We start from the raw sequence: 17,620 nt of genomic DNA on the forward strand, positions 1-17,620 counted from the left end.
GTGTGTTGCATGGTTCATGGTCTATGTTGGGCCATCGAGTGATTTTCCCATACTGGAGTTGTAAGTAGGTCTATCTCTTGAAGGCTTTATCTTCAAGAGACCTTACTGTAAAAAAAAGTATAAGATACACTACATCACCCTAACTCACTCATGCTTATACCACTAACCTAATTTGTGAAACATCTAAAGCAATGTATCCAAAGTTTTGAGGTTGGGTTTTTTTTCATGTCCAAATTGACACAACTTATATAAGTTTCTAGATGAGCTCATCTGGCAACCAAACCTAGTAAAAATATGATAAGATCTTGGATAAGTTATAGTTGCATGTAATATCAGGTTTATGAACATAATCATGACATATTTGAATAGTCATGAATTTCATAATAAGCTATGCAAGGCCATATAAAATATCTAACAAATTCATGGAAAGCCAAACCAAGTTGAGCCATTGGTTTATTTTCCAACCTTAGTTATTGCACAAGATTGAGCTCATCAGCTCAGATCCATGTGATTCCTTAATGGCATGATTGGTAATGCATACTGCATTACCTTTAAATGATTAGATTCTATCCCTGGTATTAGTCTAAAATATCCAAACATAACTGTTCATTACCAAAAGAACTTGCAATTATTTAGAGAGTTTTTCCTCATGAAAATTTTGTTATTATCTATTTCCATTTGTTCTTTAGAAATTCCACTTTGTATCTCGAAATTTGTGTTTAAAGATAAAACAAAAGTGTAAGAAGCGAGTTAAAAAGCGATATGCAAGGTGGTTTTAATGTGTGAAGCATCTAGGAAGCACAAAAATAAATGACAAAGACCACATATCAAACTGGGGTTTTTTACTTTGAATACATTTATTGAAGAAAAGGTTTAGAAAATGAATCTAGTGTATAGGCAATTTGATTCATTTTCCTAAAAACCATATAATTTTTTATATTCTCCTCATGTTCAAAATCGCAAATATCTGCATTTAAAATTACCTTTTAACCTTTCTCACATGTGATTTCCTAAATGTATACAAATTTTCTCTCAAATAGGTGACTTTTTTTACAAAAGTGTCTATTCTCAGGTTTGTATCTCTCCGCTCTGATATTGAAAACCTACATCTTTATAGTTGTTGAAAATTTAATACATAGGCCTATAACTTTCCTGTTTTGAGTAAGAACTGAAAACTCCTCTAGGGTTCTCATTTTTCAGCGCTAAAATTAGAATAGAAATATGCTCTACAAACTAGAATAGGCACAGTTGTGCCTTTTTTTGTCTGTTATATGCTATTTTTTAGTTACATGCACTAAACATCAAGAAAAATAGAAAAAAAGATGTAGATAGATCAGGACATTTGCTCTTCAACGCCACCAAATTCACCTTGATCAGATGAGTGGTTTGGGAGAAACATTATCTATAAGATAAATTGTTCGATTGTTCCAGTCTGCAGAATATGTTTCTATTCCATTTTTGGAGCTCAAAAACTGAAATTCTAAAGGGGATTTTGGCTGACTTAAAATGGCAAAATTATAGGCCTATGTCTTAGCTTTCTAGTGACTTTAAAAATGTAGGTTTTCGATATTGGAGAAGAGTGATATAGACCTGAGAACAAAGACTGTTATGTAGAAAATATATATGCAATTTTCACATATATTTTTTGTGATTTCTTCTTAAATATATGTGATTTCCTTCTATATATACAATTTTGTATATATTTTCTGTGATTTTCTCTTAAATATATGTGTATTTCTTCTATATATGTGATTTTCTCCTAAATATATGTGATTTTCTCATATATATATATATACACTTTTTCTCTTAAATATATATGATTTTTCTTCTATATATGAGATTTTTGTTTAAATATATGTGATTTTCTCCTATATATATGATTTTATCCTAAATATATGCAAAGTTTCTCCTATATATGTGATTTTTTGTTCATAAAAATCATATATATTTAAGAAAAAAATCATAAATTTGAGAGAAAATCACATAAAGTAGAAAAATCACATATATTTAGGAAAAAAATCACATATATAGGAAAAAAATCACATGTTTAAGAGAAAAATCGCATATATAGGATAAAATCATATATATTTAAGAGGAAATTACATATATTTAAGATGAAATCATAAAAAAATATATGCAAAAAGCATATATATATATATAATAAGAAATTGCATATATTTAAGAGAAAATCATAAAAAAATATACAAAAATCGCTTATATATTTTCTACAGGACTATTTTTGTTTTCAGGTTTATAGTCGTTGGAAAGCTGAGACATAGGCCTATAACTTTTTTATTTTGAGTTAAAGCCAAAAACCCCTCCAGGGTTCTCGTTTTTGAGCTCCAAAACTAGAATAGAAGCATTCCCTGCATACTAGAACAACTGAATAGTCTATCTTCCAAGTAATTTTTCTCTTCAATTGCTCATCAGACCAAGATGATCTTATCGGTGTTGGAAAGCTAACATCCTAATCTATTTGTATCTTTTTTTTCTAATTTTTTCAATTTTCAATACATGTGGCTGAAAATAGCATAAAACATACAAAAAATGCATAGCCATGCTTGTTTAAGTTTGAAGAGCATGCTTCTATTTTAATTTTGAAGCTAAAAAATGAAAACCCTAAATTTTTTGTTTTGACTCAAAACAGAAAAGTTATAGGTATATATCTCAGCTTTCCAACAACTATTAAAACACAGATTTTCAAGATCAGTACAAACCTGAGGACATAAACTGTTATGCAGAAAATAGTCACATATTTGAGAGAAAATTCGCATATATTTAAAATGAATGTTCTTGACATCGGAGCGAAAAGGTAGATACATGAGAACATAGACTATTATGCAGAGAATAGTCACATATTTGAAAGAAAATTCGCATATATTTAAGAAATCACATTTGCAAAAGGTAAAAAAGTCTTTTTAAATCTAGATATTAATAATTTTGGACATGGGGAGAATATAAAAAATTATAAAGTTTTTTAAGAAAACACATCAAATTACCTGTACAGTACAATCATTTTTTCGAAAAAAGTTTGTATGATAAAAAAATACAATTTTTGGCATGAAAATGAACTAACATAGAAACTGCATTTATAACAACAAAAATGTTCTTTTAAGGAAAAAAACTTTCAAGGCGGAAGACCCACAACCAACAGGGGCACTGCCTGTTTGGTAGGAGCAGTTTGTGCAAGACCATGCGATGGGACATTGAAAGTTCTAAATTCACTGGTATGGGTGGTTGAATAACTGCCTGTCTAATGGAAAGGAGGGATGCCTCAATAAAAAAAAGGGTGAAAGAAGCACACAGACTTTCATGCTTCCTAAGCTTTTTCCTGATAATCTGAGTTAAAGCTACTTGAGAAGCAAATATCGTGCTTTTATCACAATATTGCCAAAGATCGAAAAACATTAAAGAATTTCATCTTTTCAAAATATCACCTATTATGAAATTATTGTGATATTAACATGATAAAAACAGTTATTGAGATATTTTTATATGATTTATGGTTTTTCAAGAAAAAACAACGTTTTCAAAAAATTACAACATTTGTCGAGTTTTTTTTTGCTAAGGTTTCATAAGACCTCGTAAATTGTAATTGCTAAAAGGGAAAACTACGGAAAATAATTTATCACGCCACCTTTGAATATGCCAATGCTTTGGATATGAAAATTACTCGAACAGCATGTGATTCTGGTAAATGTGATTGTTCCATTAATAGCTACATTTGACAGATAAAATGAGGTGGTTTACGTTATGCCCAAATTCAGGCCCAGACAGTCGAGAGAAATATTAATGGTGGCAAACAGCCTCGGTGACTCGAGCAGATGAAACTGAATTGGAGGTGGAAACTGATCAGATAAGGGTCAAATCATACTTGGTCCTATAAAAGTCCACATTATACAAATCCAAGACTGGACACGAATCTTATCTAAAAAGGTAATTTCAAATCCAAAATGCACATGGTAATACCAGACTCACAAAAAGATGCCTAAAAGCCAATACTTTACACAAAAAAAGTATCCAACACAAAATATTATGCCGAATAAGGATTTAATCTGAAAAAACAATCGGATTAAGCGAATGCAAATCAAAACCACACGAATCATATTTGAGGGGCCCACATCCAAAAGTAAAGTGTTGGATTCAGATCCAGTGCCTGACTAAACCCAATCCATTTACACCCCAACCTGACTCAATCTGGACTAATTTAGCACCAAAATGGCATGAACCCGATCTTGGACCAAGCCTGAGGCTGACCCAAGAGTTCAAACTCAAATACCATCTGGATTTGATGCTGAAAGAGATGCAGGAAGGAAATCAATGAACGTGAAAGGCATGCATCATACGATCAAGCAAGAACTTTCAGGAGGCAAATTCATCTTTGTATCAGTAATCCAGTTAAGTTATTCACAGATGCACCTGACACAAACACTCAAAAACTGCCAGACTGTCTACAAGCATCACAAACTGCAACCCAGCCATCATGCACAAGGGTGTTTCATTTGTTCCCTCGAAGCTTGACACCAAGGGTCCTCTCCAGCTTTGAGATTATCTGTTGGTTTGGAATAGCTTTTCCAGACTCATATTCTTGAATCACTTGGGGCTTCTCGTTGATCAACTGCGAATACAAACTTCTGGTATGACTAAAACATCCGGTAGAAAAGAGTTGCTGAATCAGAAGTTCAGAACCAAGGAAATCACTTACCTGTGCCAGCTGAGCTTGGGTAAGTTTCTTGTCCGTCCGAGCTTGCATGATGTTCTTCTTTAGATCGGCAGGTACTCGGTCATCTAGGTTCACATATTATGTAAAGCTAAAAGTGAAAAGAAAAGGAAATTTGCAAGTCCTAAAATCCCAGTAATAACCAGTTTGCAAACAATATGAACCATAATAAGTCGTCTTAAAATTAGTTTTAGATGCATGAAAGGATGTCAATTATAGTCAGAGTGAATGAATGAAAAGGTGCAAATAGTTTAATATGGGTAGACGAAAGAAGAGATTAGGGTGAGAAGAATTCAAGCATATGACAGGCAGCAAAGAGCTCAGCATAGACATCAATATTGTGCATGAGGCCCAGAAGCTGAAGTAAATTTGCACAAAACAAAACCTCTTGGCTTGCACGTCCAGACACCATGATAAATTCAGCAAGAAGCTGTAGTTCTCATTTTCCCTTTTTAACGATGTTGATGGTTTCATGCTGGCTTTTCCCTCTTCATGGTGGATTGAAGCATCTTAAAATCAGTCTGAATTAAAGTCTGATCTGTATATCGATTCTGAACGACTGATGCATGGTTACTTGCAGTTTTCACCCTCATGAGATTGACATGCATGTCCGCTCCTTTGCCTGATAATCAGTCTGGGTGGAGTAAAATGCAGTGTGTGCATTAGGGCATATTCATCACAGATGGTGTTACAGCATGCCTTTGAGCTGCACAAAAGTGAATCCAAGACAAGAATACATGAAGGCACGGTTGATCCGGTAAATGCATATATTTTTCCCTTCCATATTGTAGCTTACAACAAGCCCTGTCTGTTTTCCTGCAGCATAGTTACCAACTGCCAAAGCAAATGACAACTTTCCAACCTATCATATCCGAAGCTCCAAACAAAGACCTCACAAAGACTGGATCACATCCTTTACTCCACTAATGGGCCCCATGTCTTCCCTTTAAAGTAAGGGACAGATAGGAATAACTGCGATTACCACTAGATTAGCAGAGGATAAGAATCAACACCGCTAGACTGAGAGTTGGTCCTACTGTCCATTTCACCAGACCCTTTTCGAGCTGGAAACAGAAATGAGATGTATCGGAGAAAGGACTAACATGCAAGTGGAATGGTTTCTGTAATGAATTCCCAATATTATCAATATATGATGCTGGATTGTCGGGGCTCTATATTCATTCCAAAGCTCTGGGGATTCAGGTAGAACCAGAATAGACGATCGTCATGCTTAACTACTGGATGGGTGGGTAACATATTAACTATCTACCGAAGAGAGGGGTGAGACTTATCAATGTGGAATCGAGAGGGGGGATTAACCAGTTTTCGATGGAGTAAGCAGCATTCGAAAGCAGTTTGGGCATGATCATAAAAAATACAAAAAAAAGAGTGGTCAGCACCAATCATGTTTGAGCAACGAAGTTTACACTCATTCGCATTGGTTCATCCTGCAATGCCCCCGGCCCTTTGCACTTCTATCGTCCAAAAGGGTGACCGGCCATTCGTCAGGGCCAACCAACCTGCTATGATAGACATGACAAAAAGAAATAATAGAAAAAGAGCTCCAGTAGACAGATCTTCGATGGCACGCCTTCCACAAGATCCTACATTGGCTATACATTTTCCTCACATTTATGGCAAAGACTGATAGAATATGATGCAAAAAGGGGTTACGTGAATGGGTAACCATAAGTCATGGGTTAGTGGGTATGCGTTAGAGACGTTTTAAAATCCACGATTGTGTTGTGGTTCTTAAACTTAAGGAGTAAGTTATGTAATTCATGAGTTATAAATGGGTCATGAGTAGTGGCTATTAATGAGGAAGTGACAGTTATATATAGGTTTACTTTTTAGCTATAAATAGAAGTCTTGGAGGTTGTACGAGATGTGTAATCTCTCACCTTTTGCTTTTACTTTGTGTTAAAGATTTTCAATATTTTACTCCATTGTTAAGTTAATATTTTATATTGTTGCTGCATATATCTTTGCTTTATTCCAACAAGTTTGGTATCAGAGCCCTAGGTTCGATTAAGCTGGGTGTGTTTGAGCATTGCAAAGATCATTGCCGAAGCCGGATCTTCAAGTTGGTTGGTAATTACGTGGTGTAATTCACGATGTCTAACGGTATAAATCTGAACTCTATAAATCTCTCACATGCCTTGGTACCCATTTTTAATGGAGAAAATTATGAATTTTGGAGTATTAAGATGAAGACATTTTTCATTTCTCAAGATCTTTGGGATCTAGTTGAAAATAGTTTTGTAGAGACACAAAGCTCAAAAGCAACAGAAAAGGCAGCAAATGAAGTAAAGGAGTTGCGTAAGAGAGATGCCAAGGCTCTTCTCATTTTGCAGCAAGCCGTGACTGAAAGTATTTTTCCTCAAATTGCGGCAGCCACCAAGTCAAATGAAGCATGAACTATTTTGAAGGAAGCCTATCATGGAGATAGTAAGGTAACTATTGTAAAACTCCAAACACTTCGTAGAGATTTTGAGACCCTGCTAATGAAAGAAAATGAGCCCGTGCAAGATTTCTTTTCTAGAATATCTACTACTGTAAATCAAATGAGAACATTTGGAGAAATAATTGATGATAAAAAAGTAGTACAAAAAATCCTACGAAGCATGTCACCAAAGTTTGATCATGTCGTCACAGCTATAGAGGAATCTAAGGACATGAATAATTATTCTATTAACGAATTAATGGGTTCACTTTTGGCACATGAAGCTAGATTGAACAGGTCAACCGAAAAAAGCATTGAACATGCATTTCAGGCCAAGGTAGATATTTCCAACAAGCAAACGAGTGGCGAAGGTACCTTAGAGAATAAATATCCAGGAAAAGGAAGAGGTAGAGGAGGATATTGTGGTTGTGGTCGTGGTCGTGGAAGATTTGAAATGGGTCGGCACAATGAAAGCAATCAAAGGCCGAATTATAAAGACAAACAATGTCATTATTGCAAGAAGTATGGGCACGTGGAAGCAAGGTGTTGGGAGAAATAAAAAAAGCAGGTTAATGTTGCTGAAGAACAAGAACAAGGTAATCTTTTTCGTGCACAATTTGAAACCAAGGTTAATAATATGTGGTTTCTAGATAGTGGGTGTAGTAACCACATGACAGGTGAAAAAAGACTTTTTCACAATATTGATGAGTCCATAAGAATGAATGTTCGTCTTGGAAACAACAAAGAGGTACAAAGTGAAGGCAAAGCAACTATTAAAGTTGATGTTAAATCAGGTAATAAAAGAATGATTCATGACGTTTATTATATACCTGGTTTATCATACAATTTATTGAGTGTTGGACAATTAATTGAGAATGGGTATGTACTTAACTTTTATGATAGAATATGTGAAATAAGAAAAAGGAAAATGGACAGTGAACCTCTTATAAGAGTCAAGATGGCACCTAATAGAATGTTCCCTCTTGAATTTACACACGTGAATGATGTTGCTTTAATTGGTAAAGAGGATGAGCCATCACATCTTTGGCATTTACGATATGACCATTTACATTATAATGGGTTGAAAATACTAAGAACCAAAAACATGGTTTTGGGATTGCCTAGTATAACGTGTAATGATGGAATTTGTGAAGGATGCGTATATGGGAAGCAACATCGTTTATCATTTCCCATCGGAAAGGCGTGGAGAGCCAGAAAGCCTCTTGAGTTAGTTCATGCAGATCTTTGTTGTCCCATGAACACTCCATCTTTAAATAATAGTAGATACTTTCTATTGCTTACTGATGACTTTACTCGCATGAGTTGGGTGTTTTTTCTCTCTAAAAAATCAGAAGCATTTAAAAAATTTCAAGAGTTCAAGGCTTTTGCAGAAAAGGATAGTGAGCATGTCATAAAGTGTCTACGTACAAATAGAGGGGGAGAATTTCTGTCTAATGATTTTGAAGAGTTTTGCAAAAGAAATGGAATTCGCAGGCAGCTAACAGTAAGAAAAACACCAGAGCAAAACGGTGTAGCTGAGTGAAAAAATTGTACAGTCGTGGAAATGGCAAGGAGCATGTTGACTGAAAAACAACTCCCGAATGAATTTTGGGTTGAAGCCGTGAACACAGCAGTATACTTACTTAATATATCTCCAACAAAAGTTGTGCGTAACATGACTCCATATGAGGTGTGGTGGCAGCGAAAGCCAAATGTAAGTAATTTGAGAATTTTTTGTTGTGTTGCTTATTCCTTGATCGATTATAGTGATCGTAGCAAGATGGATAAGAAAAGTGAAAATTGCTTTTTTGTTGGTTATAGTGACACAACAAAGGGGTATCGATTATATAATCCAACATCTAAGAGTTTAATCATTCGTCGTGATGTTATTTTTGATGAATTAAGCTCTTGGACTTGGAATCAAGATGCAGATAAGTCAAAAATAGAGGTGGTTCCTCTTGCATCTGATAAGACATTGGAAGCTTCAACAAGTATGTCTCAAAACAATGGTAATAATGAGGACATAGACTCATCACCTAAAAAGGTAAGATCCATAAAAGAGATTTATGAATCGTGTACTTTTGCCTTGTTGGTTGAAGAACCTATGTGCTACGAGGATGCTAGTGAGAAACAAGAATGGATAAAATCCATAAAAGAAGAAATGGTAGCCATTCAGAAAAATGATACCTGGGAACTTGTAGATTTACCCACAGGTCAAAATGCTATTGGTGTGAAATGGGTTTACAAGGTTAAATATAATGCAGATAGAAGCGTGCAAAAATATAAAGCAAGGTTAGTCGTTAAGGGGTATGCTCAAGAATTTGGAGTAGATTTTTCAGAAACTTTTTCTCCTATTGCACGTTTTGAAACTGTTAGAATTATTTTGGCATTAGCAGCTCATATGAAATGGTCAGTTTTTCAATCTGATGTAAAATATGCATTTTTGAATGGGTTCTTGGAAGAAGAAGTATATGTTTGCCAGCATCAAGGATTTATTGTTAAAGAGAAGGAAGAGAAGGTGTACAGGTTGAAAAAGGCGCTTTATGGCCTTAAACAGGCACCACGAGCCTAGTATGGGAGATTGGACTCATATCTAATGCAAAGAGGATTTCACAGAAGTGAGAGTGAGCACACTTTATATGTAAAAGGATCAGGTACTGGCTTTCTTATTGTCTGTGTTTATGTAGATGACATAATTTATACAGGCTCGTCGAGTATACTTTTTGAAGAATTTAAAGAGGACATGATGCATGAATTTGAAATGTCAGATTTAGGGTTGTTACACTATTTTCTTGGACTTCAAGTTCAACAAAGTGTTGATGGTATTTTTATTTCTTAAGAAAAATATGCTTTAGACTTACTTGAGAAGTTTAACATGGTGTCATGCAAGCCGTGTTCCACTCCCATGAATACTAATGAGAAATTATCAGTACATGATGGTACTATGAAGGCTGATGAACGGTTGTATAGAAGTTTGGTTGGAAGGCTAATGTATCTTACACAGACTCGTCCAGATATTGTGTTTCCTGTTGGCCTAATTTCAAGGTTTATGCAGTGTCCAACGATACATCATCTTGGAGCAGCAAAACGGATCCTTCGTTATATTCGAGCTACCACTAATTATGGGATTTGGTACCAATCAATTTCTGAGTTCAAATTAACTGGCTTTACTGACAGTGATTGGGCTGGTTTTGTAGATGACAGGAAAAGCACAAGTGGATTCATCTTTAATCTTGGATCAGGAGCCGTGTCATGGATGTCAAAGAAGCAAGCAACAGTAGCACTTTCATCTTCAGAAGCAGAGTATGTTGTTGCGAATGCAACTGTATGTCAAGCTATTTGGATAAGAAGAATTTTGGCGGACTTGCATCAAGAACAAGCAAATGCAACGGAACTCTATTGTGACAATCAAGCAACCATTGCCATGACAAAGAATCCTGTGTTCCATGGACGAACCAAGCATATTGAGTTGCGTCATCATTTTATCAGACAAGTTGTTGCCGATTGAGCTGTAACAATGAAATATTGCTCTACAAATGACCGAATTGCAGACGGATTTACAAAAGCACTAAGCTATTCAAAGTTTATAAAATTCAGATCCACTTTAGGTGTATCGAGTTTTGCATCAAGGGGGAGTGATAGAATATGATGCAAAAGGGGGTTACGTGAATGGGTAACCATAAGTCATGGGTTAGTGGGTATGCGTTAGAGACGTTTTAGAATCCATGATTGTGTTGTGGTTCTTAAACTTAAGAAGTAAGTTATGTAATTCATGAGTTATAAATGGGTCATGAGTAGTGGCTATTAATGAGGAAGTGGCAGTTATAAGTTTACTTTTTAGCTATAAATAGAGGTCTTGGAGGTTGTACGAGATGTGTAATCTCTCACCTTTTGCTTTTACTTTGTGTTAAAGATTTTCAATATTTTACTCCATTGTTAAGTTAATATCTTATATTGTTGCTGCATATATCTTTGCTTTATTCCAACAAAGACGTCGCCAGTGCTATGGGCTTTGGCTTATGTAGATCCAAAATGATGAACGGGATTGTGGAAATCCACTCACCACCAATGCAGAAGGATGCCATTCTGAAAAGAATGGAACATTGCTTTTCCCTTTGGAATGTATCAGATCACATATAACAAGCGGGCTCTTTACCCTCGAATTCAAACATGTGGACACAAAATGCTATCCAACTCTATTGTTGCTACGCAATAGATAGACCGGGACAGAACTCTCCATCGCTACTAACTTCATTATATGCTTAGTTGTTGGTTACCTTGCCTTCCCACTAGGAAGGAGAACAAGAGTCTAAGAAATCGGTCCTAATTGTAGGAGGTTCTCTTTGCCCTCAACTTGTTATGAATGAGCGAGATTGGCGTCGGTCGATTGGTGGGGCCCCCCACGTTTGGTCGTGTTGATTTGAGCAACTGCGTTTGTGGAAACGTGACTGAAAAGCTTTGGATTTTTTGCCCACCAATCTACAAAAGAAAGATTTGAGAAAGAAAAACATATATATTAAAACATGAAGTTGGATGGGTTGACAGGGATTCATCAATTGGTAATGTTATTTTATTCATTTTTTTCATATTCCCATCCGTTTTTTAGCTCTTAAAAAGGCTTATCACGGTCAATAGCTAGTGGTATTTTTTTTACATGTATTTTGTAGTATTGGGTTTGTTTTCTTTTTCTTCTTTGGAGTTGTCTGTGGGTGCTATTGACTTTTCTGGATAGATTGGAGAACCTTTGATGGGATCCTGCTGATTGATTGATGTTTGGAGGCAGGCCTGTTTATTTGGCAGCCCCCTCCCTCTAATGAACTAGTGCCTAATTAACTTGGCCCGGAGAGAGAGCGGTATGAGACTCACTGTTCATTAGGTTTTGGCAAGATTAGCTTTGATTGGTTATACTCTCTTCGGTGGATCGTCCATACAACAAGATTAGCTTTGATTGGACCGTGTATACCAAAGGTGGCAGGACCCACTTGACCAGGACGAGGGTTAAGGGTTTAGGACATTTAGCTTGGTTAGCGCTGCTCCACTCAGGTGTGCATTAATGTGATTGCACAAAAAAATGTCTCTTCCTTTCATCAAATGATACATGCTTCTTCGATTGCACAAAAAATTTTTGATGTGAAAGATGGAGGTTGATCAAGTGCATCACACACTACAAGTGTACCATCACAATGCACCTGATCCTCCCTCCAAAAGCTAACCATCCTCGGGCGAACGGGACAGGTATCAGTCAGAAAAATAGGGTGGGCAGAGCTACTTTAGCAGGTACCTGAGATTTTTTTTACCATCGATTAAATCCGGTGAGAGTCTTTCCCTCAACGTAAATGAGAGAATGATTCTCATGAACTCTCTTCTTTCAAGTCAAAGCAAACATGAGAGTCACGAGAGGACTCTCATTTGCACGGCCAATGAGATTGAGAGCCATTTTCTGATTTTCTCATTCGTGCAATAAATGGAATTGCAATGGTCCCCTTGTGATTCCAAATCACACGTTTCTATAGTATCCCTAATTTCTTTAGGGAATATTTATGTTGGTCACTGGTGAAAAAAAAAAGTAGGTCATACGGTTAACTTTGTTATCTATTTTTATAAGTTTTAAGGAAAAAAACAATTGAAGATATTGAGGTGGTGAATGATGTTGATGATTCTTAAAAAAAAAAAAAGTTTTATTGCATAGAGTGTGCAAAAGAGGCAGTTTCACCATAATTATTTGCTCTAGAAAAGAGGGTCGATAGACAAAAATAGTAATCCAACTAGCATTAAGAAGTCAAAGATCAAACTTAAAATGCTCAAGAGTCAGGTTAGATTGCAGGATTCGCAAGCTCAAGAGTCAGATTGTAGATGAGGCAATTTTGCTTCAAATATTTGCTCGAGAGAAGAGAGAGTTTGCAAACAAAAACAATAACCTGAATGACATTAAAAACAAACTCCCTGATGTTGAGTCTTTTTACTATTTCATCAATTAATGACCATCCACGACGTCGCTTGTTGAACCTTCTAATGTTGAGCTATGTACTTTGAATATTTTTAACATATTTATTTGTTAATGAATGAGATAAATATACGTATAAGCAGGTTCATTTTTAAATGACTTGAATGAATATATATGTACGAGCAAATTCATTTTTGAATGAATGAAATGAATATATGTATGACTATGTTTAGAATGAATGAATTGAATGAAATTGTATGAACAAGTTATTTTTATGCGGATCTCGCAAGTATTGGTAGGTTTCAGTTTCAGGAAGTTCACTACATACATTTTTATGTGAACTTCATGAGGTATATGTGAATTAAGTAAGATATTTGCGAGGTTACGAGGTTTAGTTTAATATGAAGTTCCCATATTTTTATGCAAATTTCATATTATTTATGCAAACTTATTAGGTGTTTGCGAAGTTTCAAGGTTTAGGCTTAAAATGATGTTAGCAAATATTATTATGTGAAGTTCGTGATGTCCACACAAAAAAATGTACAGACCTACTTTTAAGTGGGAGTTTGTCACGCGAATTTCGTGAGATTCGCACATGCGAAGGGTAAAAAAAGTCCTAACGAAATTGACTTTTTGCGGTTTTAATTGGTCATCGAGCAAATTTTGTCAAATTGAAAGTATTTTAGGAAATGACATCATTTTTGTCGTACACTACAATCATTTTTCGTAAATAGAACCACTTAGTCAAGCCAAATCAACTGATTTTTCACTTAGACCAACCCTTTTGATTTAGTTATTTATTTATTTATCCCTTTAGATTTTAAGGATCTTGGATGTAAATGCATGTTAAATGTATTTCTATGAGTATATGCATTAAAAATGAAGCAAAATAGAATGATTTTCACTTGAGTTTACCCTTTTGATCTAGAGTTTGTTTGTTTTTTTCGATTTATGCATTTAGGTTTTAGGGATTTTGTGCCTGAAAAATGAAGCCAAATCTGTTGATTTTCACTTTAGCTGACACTTGTAATCTATGTTTTTTTTTTGTTTACGGCTTGGGATTTTAAGGATTTTGTGTGTAAATTCATGTTGAATGTATTTCTATTTGTATATGCATGAAAAAATCATGACAAAGCATGTTGGATTTATTTTGGTTGATTACTTTTTGGTATATGCATGAAAAACATGTTGGATTTCTTTTGTTTTATTTTATCTTTGTATGTTCATCAGTGATGAGAGACTCAAAAGTACAAGAAGTCTAACTAGTGGACAAACTATAATGAGAGGAACATCAAATAGAATATTTGTTTGATTTCATGTAAGAGCAAGCCTGAATCCTTGAAATGAACACAAGTGGAGGTTTGAAGTATAAAGCCATGAGGGTGATGGAGAAAAAAATGATTGAGAAGTTTGGTTGTGAATTTACCTTAGACAAGGTCAAAAAACAAATTGAAGCATGCTAAGCCTAACTTTATCTTGAGTGAAATGTTGAACTCTAGTGGGATCCTGAAAAAACAAAAAAAAAATGATCATCGTGAATAATGAAGGGCCGAGTATGTGAGGAAATACCTAAAGAAGAAGACAGAAAAATGAGTCCACCTGATCTAAGGTTGCATAACATGCAATGCATTTGTTATGCATGTCCTTACGTACGTAAGAAGGCCTATCAATTACTAGGCGTATATAACTAGAAGAGACAATTTACACTTATATAACCAGTTCATCGAGATCATGATCATCACCATCGTGGTAAGCGATCATGGTTTCCTAACTTTATATTTGTATCATTCACCTAGTGCAGTCTTCAAGTTGATTGACCATCTTTATGATGTTCTTATGGATTAGTAGTTAAGCTTAAGCATGCATGTCTCCTTTGGCCTTACTTCCATGTAAGCCATTTAGTTCATCTCTACTGCAATGTAGCTTCATTCTTCAATCACTGCAGAAACAGGTATGGCAAGACAAATCTAAAACATCTAAGAATGTTAAAGCAAATAATTAAAGATAGGATCATATATTCACCAACAGAGTAATTAAGGGCATGTTTGCCTCTTATGCAAAGATTCATTTGGATCTAATTTTATTAGAGTTTTTTTATTTGGATTTCTTATGTAGAATTGAATCTTTTATGTAATGGATTTATCTCAGATCCAAAGTAGACCTAGGATTTAGATTTCTATTTTGGGTTTGCTTTTGTATTCGGATCTTATCCAAGATCCATCGTAAGGTTAGGATTTTATTTTTCTATAAATACTTGTTATGTATGAGGGATTAGAGACAGATTGAAGTTGAGAATTTATGAGATTACTGAAATTGTTATTTTCATTTATTTCATGTTTTTCTTACAATTTCTTCAGTGTTTCTTGCTTTTCTTTGGATTCCATGTATAAGAGTAGGGTAACATAGTTTTATCGTAAATCGAGCCCTCTCAATTTACATCAAGGGAAGAATGATGTAGGAGTGAAGCAGAAGACCTGGGTCCATAAAGATCCATTTGTATCTAACTTCATTAGGTTTTTTTTATTTGAATTTCTTATGTAGAATTGGATTTTTTTATGTAATGGATCTATCTTGGATCCAAAATAGACCTATGATTTGGATTTTTGTTTTGAGTTTGCTTTTGTATTTTGATCTTATCCAAGATCCATCATAGGATTAGAGTTTTATTTTTCTATAAATACTCGTTATGTAGGAGGGATTAAAGACATATTGAAGTTGAGAATTTATGAGATTATTGAAATTGTTATCTTCATTTATTTCATAGTTTTTCTACAATTTCTTTCGATGTTTCCTACTTTTTTTTGGGATTCCATGTATAAGCGTAGTGTAATGTAGTTTTATCGTAAATCGATCTCTCTCAATTTACATCAAGGGGAGAATAATACAAGAGCGAACCAAAAGACTCAAGCCCATAAAGATCTATTTTTATCCAATTTCTTTAGGGTTTTTTATTGGATTTCTTATGTAAAATTGGATTTTTTTATGTAATAGATTTATCTAGGATCTAAAGTAGACCTAAGATTTGGATTTCTGTTTTGGGTTTGCTTTTGGATTCCATGCATGAGAGTAGAGTAACGTAGTTTTATCGTAAATTGAGCCCTCTTGATTTACATCAACTAGTATCAAAGCAAGGTTTTTCGCTTTAATTTCATTCGAGGGGCGATCTTGTTGATTTGAAAAGGCGTCAGACGTTCAACCCGAAAGCGGAGTTGGATACATGTTGGTGAGCATGGCATCACTGACAAAAATTATCCTTCACTTTAGTAATGATATCACATCCATAAACAAGAAGATGAACGATGTTCAAGGTGATTAAAAGTTGAATCATCGATTTGAAGCAATAGAAAGACATATCGATGGCCTTAAATGGCATCTAAAAAAATGCCCCATTGAAGAGCCTACACCTAAGGAGAACCCCTATCAAGAGCTCAGCAACACCGGATCGATGGTGGTAGGACAATTGTCGAGATGCATCAGTCAAAGAGGTCCAGCGAGCCGCAACAAAGGGTTGTTGCTCACTTCGATGCCATGTGCGATGTCCAACGTGGTGCACCACCTCCTCTTGTTCCCATTGGCTTTTTCTTCTTCCCTCATGTTTCCTCCATCCCCTCTCTTATCGTTTCCACCACCGCCATAACCTAGTGACTTCATCGACTTTGACCCCTCTGAACTTTCTATGTTGGAGGAATCAGGTCGGTGGGGCTCCTTCATGGCGGTCAGAACAGACGACGGTGAACTGCCATTCACCGCCCCTCGTCTTAAAAAAGAAATAATCTGTAGTGATATGAGGTAGCCAATGATGGCTAGTTGCCATCGGTGGCCTGCTGCCCCCTCACACCGATATGCTCCCCATGACTGCGGTGCCCAACCGACCCTAGGAACCCTTCACACGGGTTAATCTTGTCTTAGCTAGGGCACCCCATGATTCATATTGCCGACTTGGTTCTCATAACCAGGTCATCTCAAGAAATAGGTTTTAACCGGGTTCCTATGTGCAAGACCCGGTTCCAAGTGTCTAGGCTCCTGATTCAGGTCGGTTCTGATCCCATACACTCCAATTTTGGGTGATGTGGGTCAAGTTCAAGGGGTTCAGTCATTGGACTAGGCCCAACTCATTAATTTTGGTCTGAATTTTCATATCCAAACCCAAACTGGACCTAATCGAATCTGGATGAAGCTCCAGTTTCAATGCGGACTAGGTCAAGACCAGTACATATTTTGGATCTAAATTGGGGCTAAACCAGACCTATCTCCATCAAACTCTGAACTAGTATCTGACTCAACCCATTCTGAGTCTGAAGAATCATTATGTCCCTGATCCAGTCGTGATTCAACGGGATCTTAACCAAGTCAAAATTAACCCAACCCAATCTCCTAAATAGACCAACACCAACCAAAATGTTGTCTAAAACCCACCAATACCCCTGCACACCTATCCACTACCTAGAAAACCCATGAAGTACCCATTTGGTCTGGGTGGAACCCTTTTGGATCCAATCAGTTATACTTGGAT

General features: G+C 35.7%; 1 protein-coding gene and 1 pseudogene across 1 annotated transcript; one reads left to right on the top strand and one right to left on the bottom strand.

Annotated features, from left to right (window-relative positions):
- Window positions 1-4,498: 4,498 nt before the first annotated feature.
- On the bottom strand, window positions 4,499-5,657 carry LOC149836583 (multiprotein-bridging factor 1a-like). The gene is made up of 4 exons (XM_090006951.1): window positions 5,631-5,657; window positions 5,420-5,582; window positions 4,706-4,788; window positions 4,499-4,618 (listed from the first exon to the last, which is right to left on the bottom strand). Exons 1-4 carry the CDS (start codon window positions 5,655-5,657, stop codon window positions 4,499-4,501), a joined length of 393 nt encoding a protein of 130 aa, XP_089863077.1.
- A 4,381-nt stretch (window positions 5,658-10,038) lies between these two features.
- LOC149836584 (secreted RxLR effector protein 161 pseudogene) lies at window positions 10,039-10,671 on the top strand (annotated as a pseudogene).
- The last annotated feature ends 6,949 nt before the right edge of the window (window positions 10,672-17,620 follow it).

The sequence above is a fragment of the Nuphar pumila genome, chromosome 5 (genome assembly GCF_984573655.1).
Source record: "Nuphar pumila chromosome 5, dmNupPumi1.hap1.1, whole genome shotgun sequence".
Lineage (NCBI taxonomy): Eukaryota > Viridiplantae > Streptophyta > Magnoliopsida > Nymphaeales > Nymphaeaceae > Nuphar > Nuphar pumila.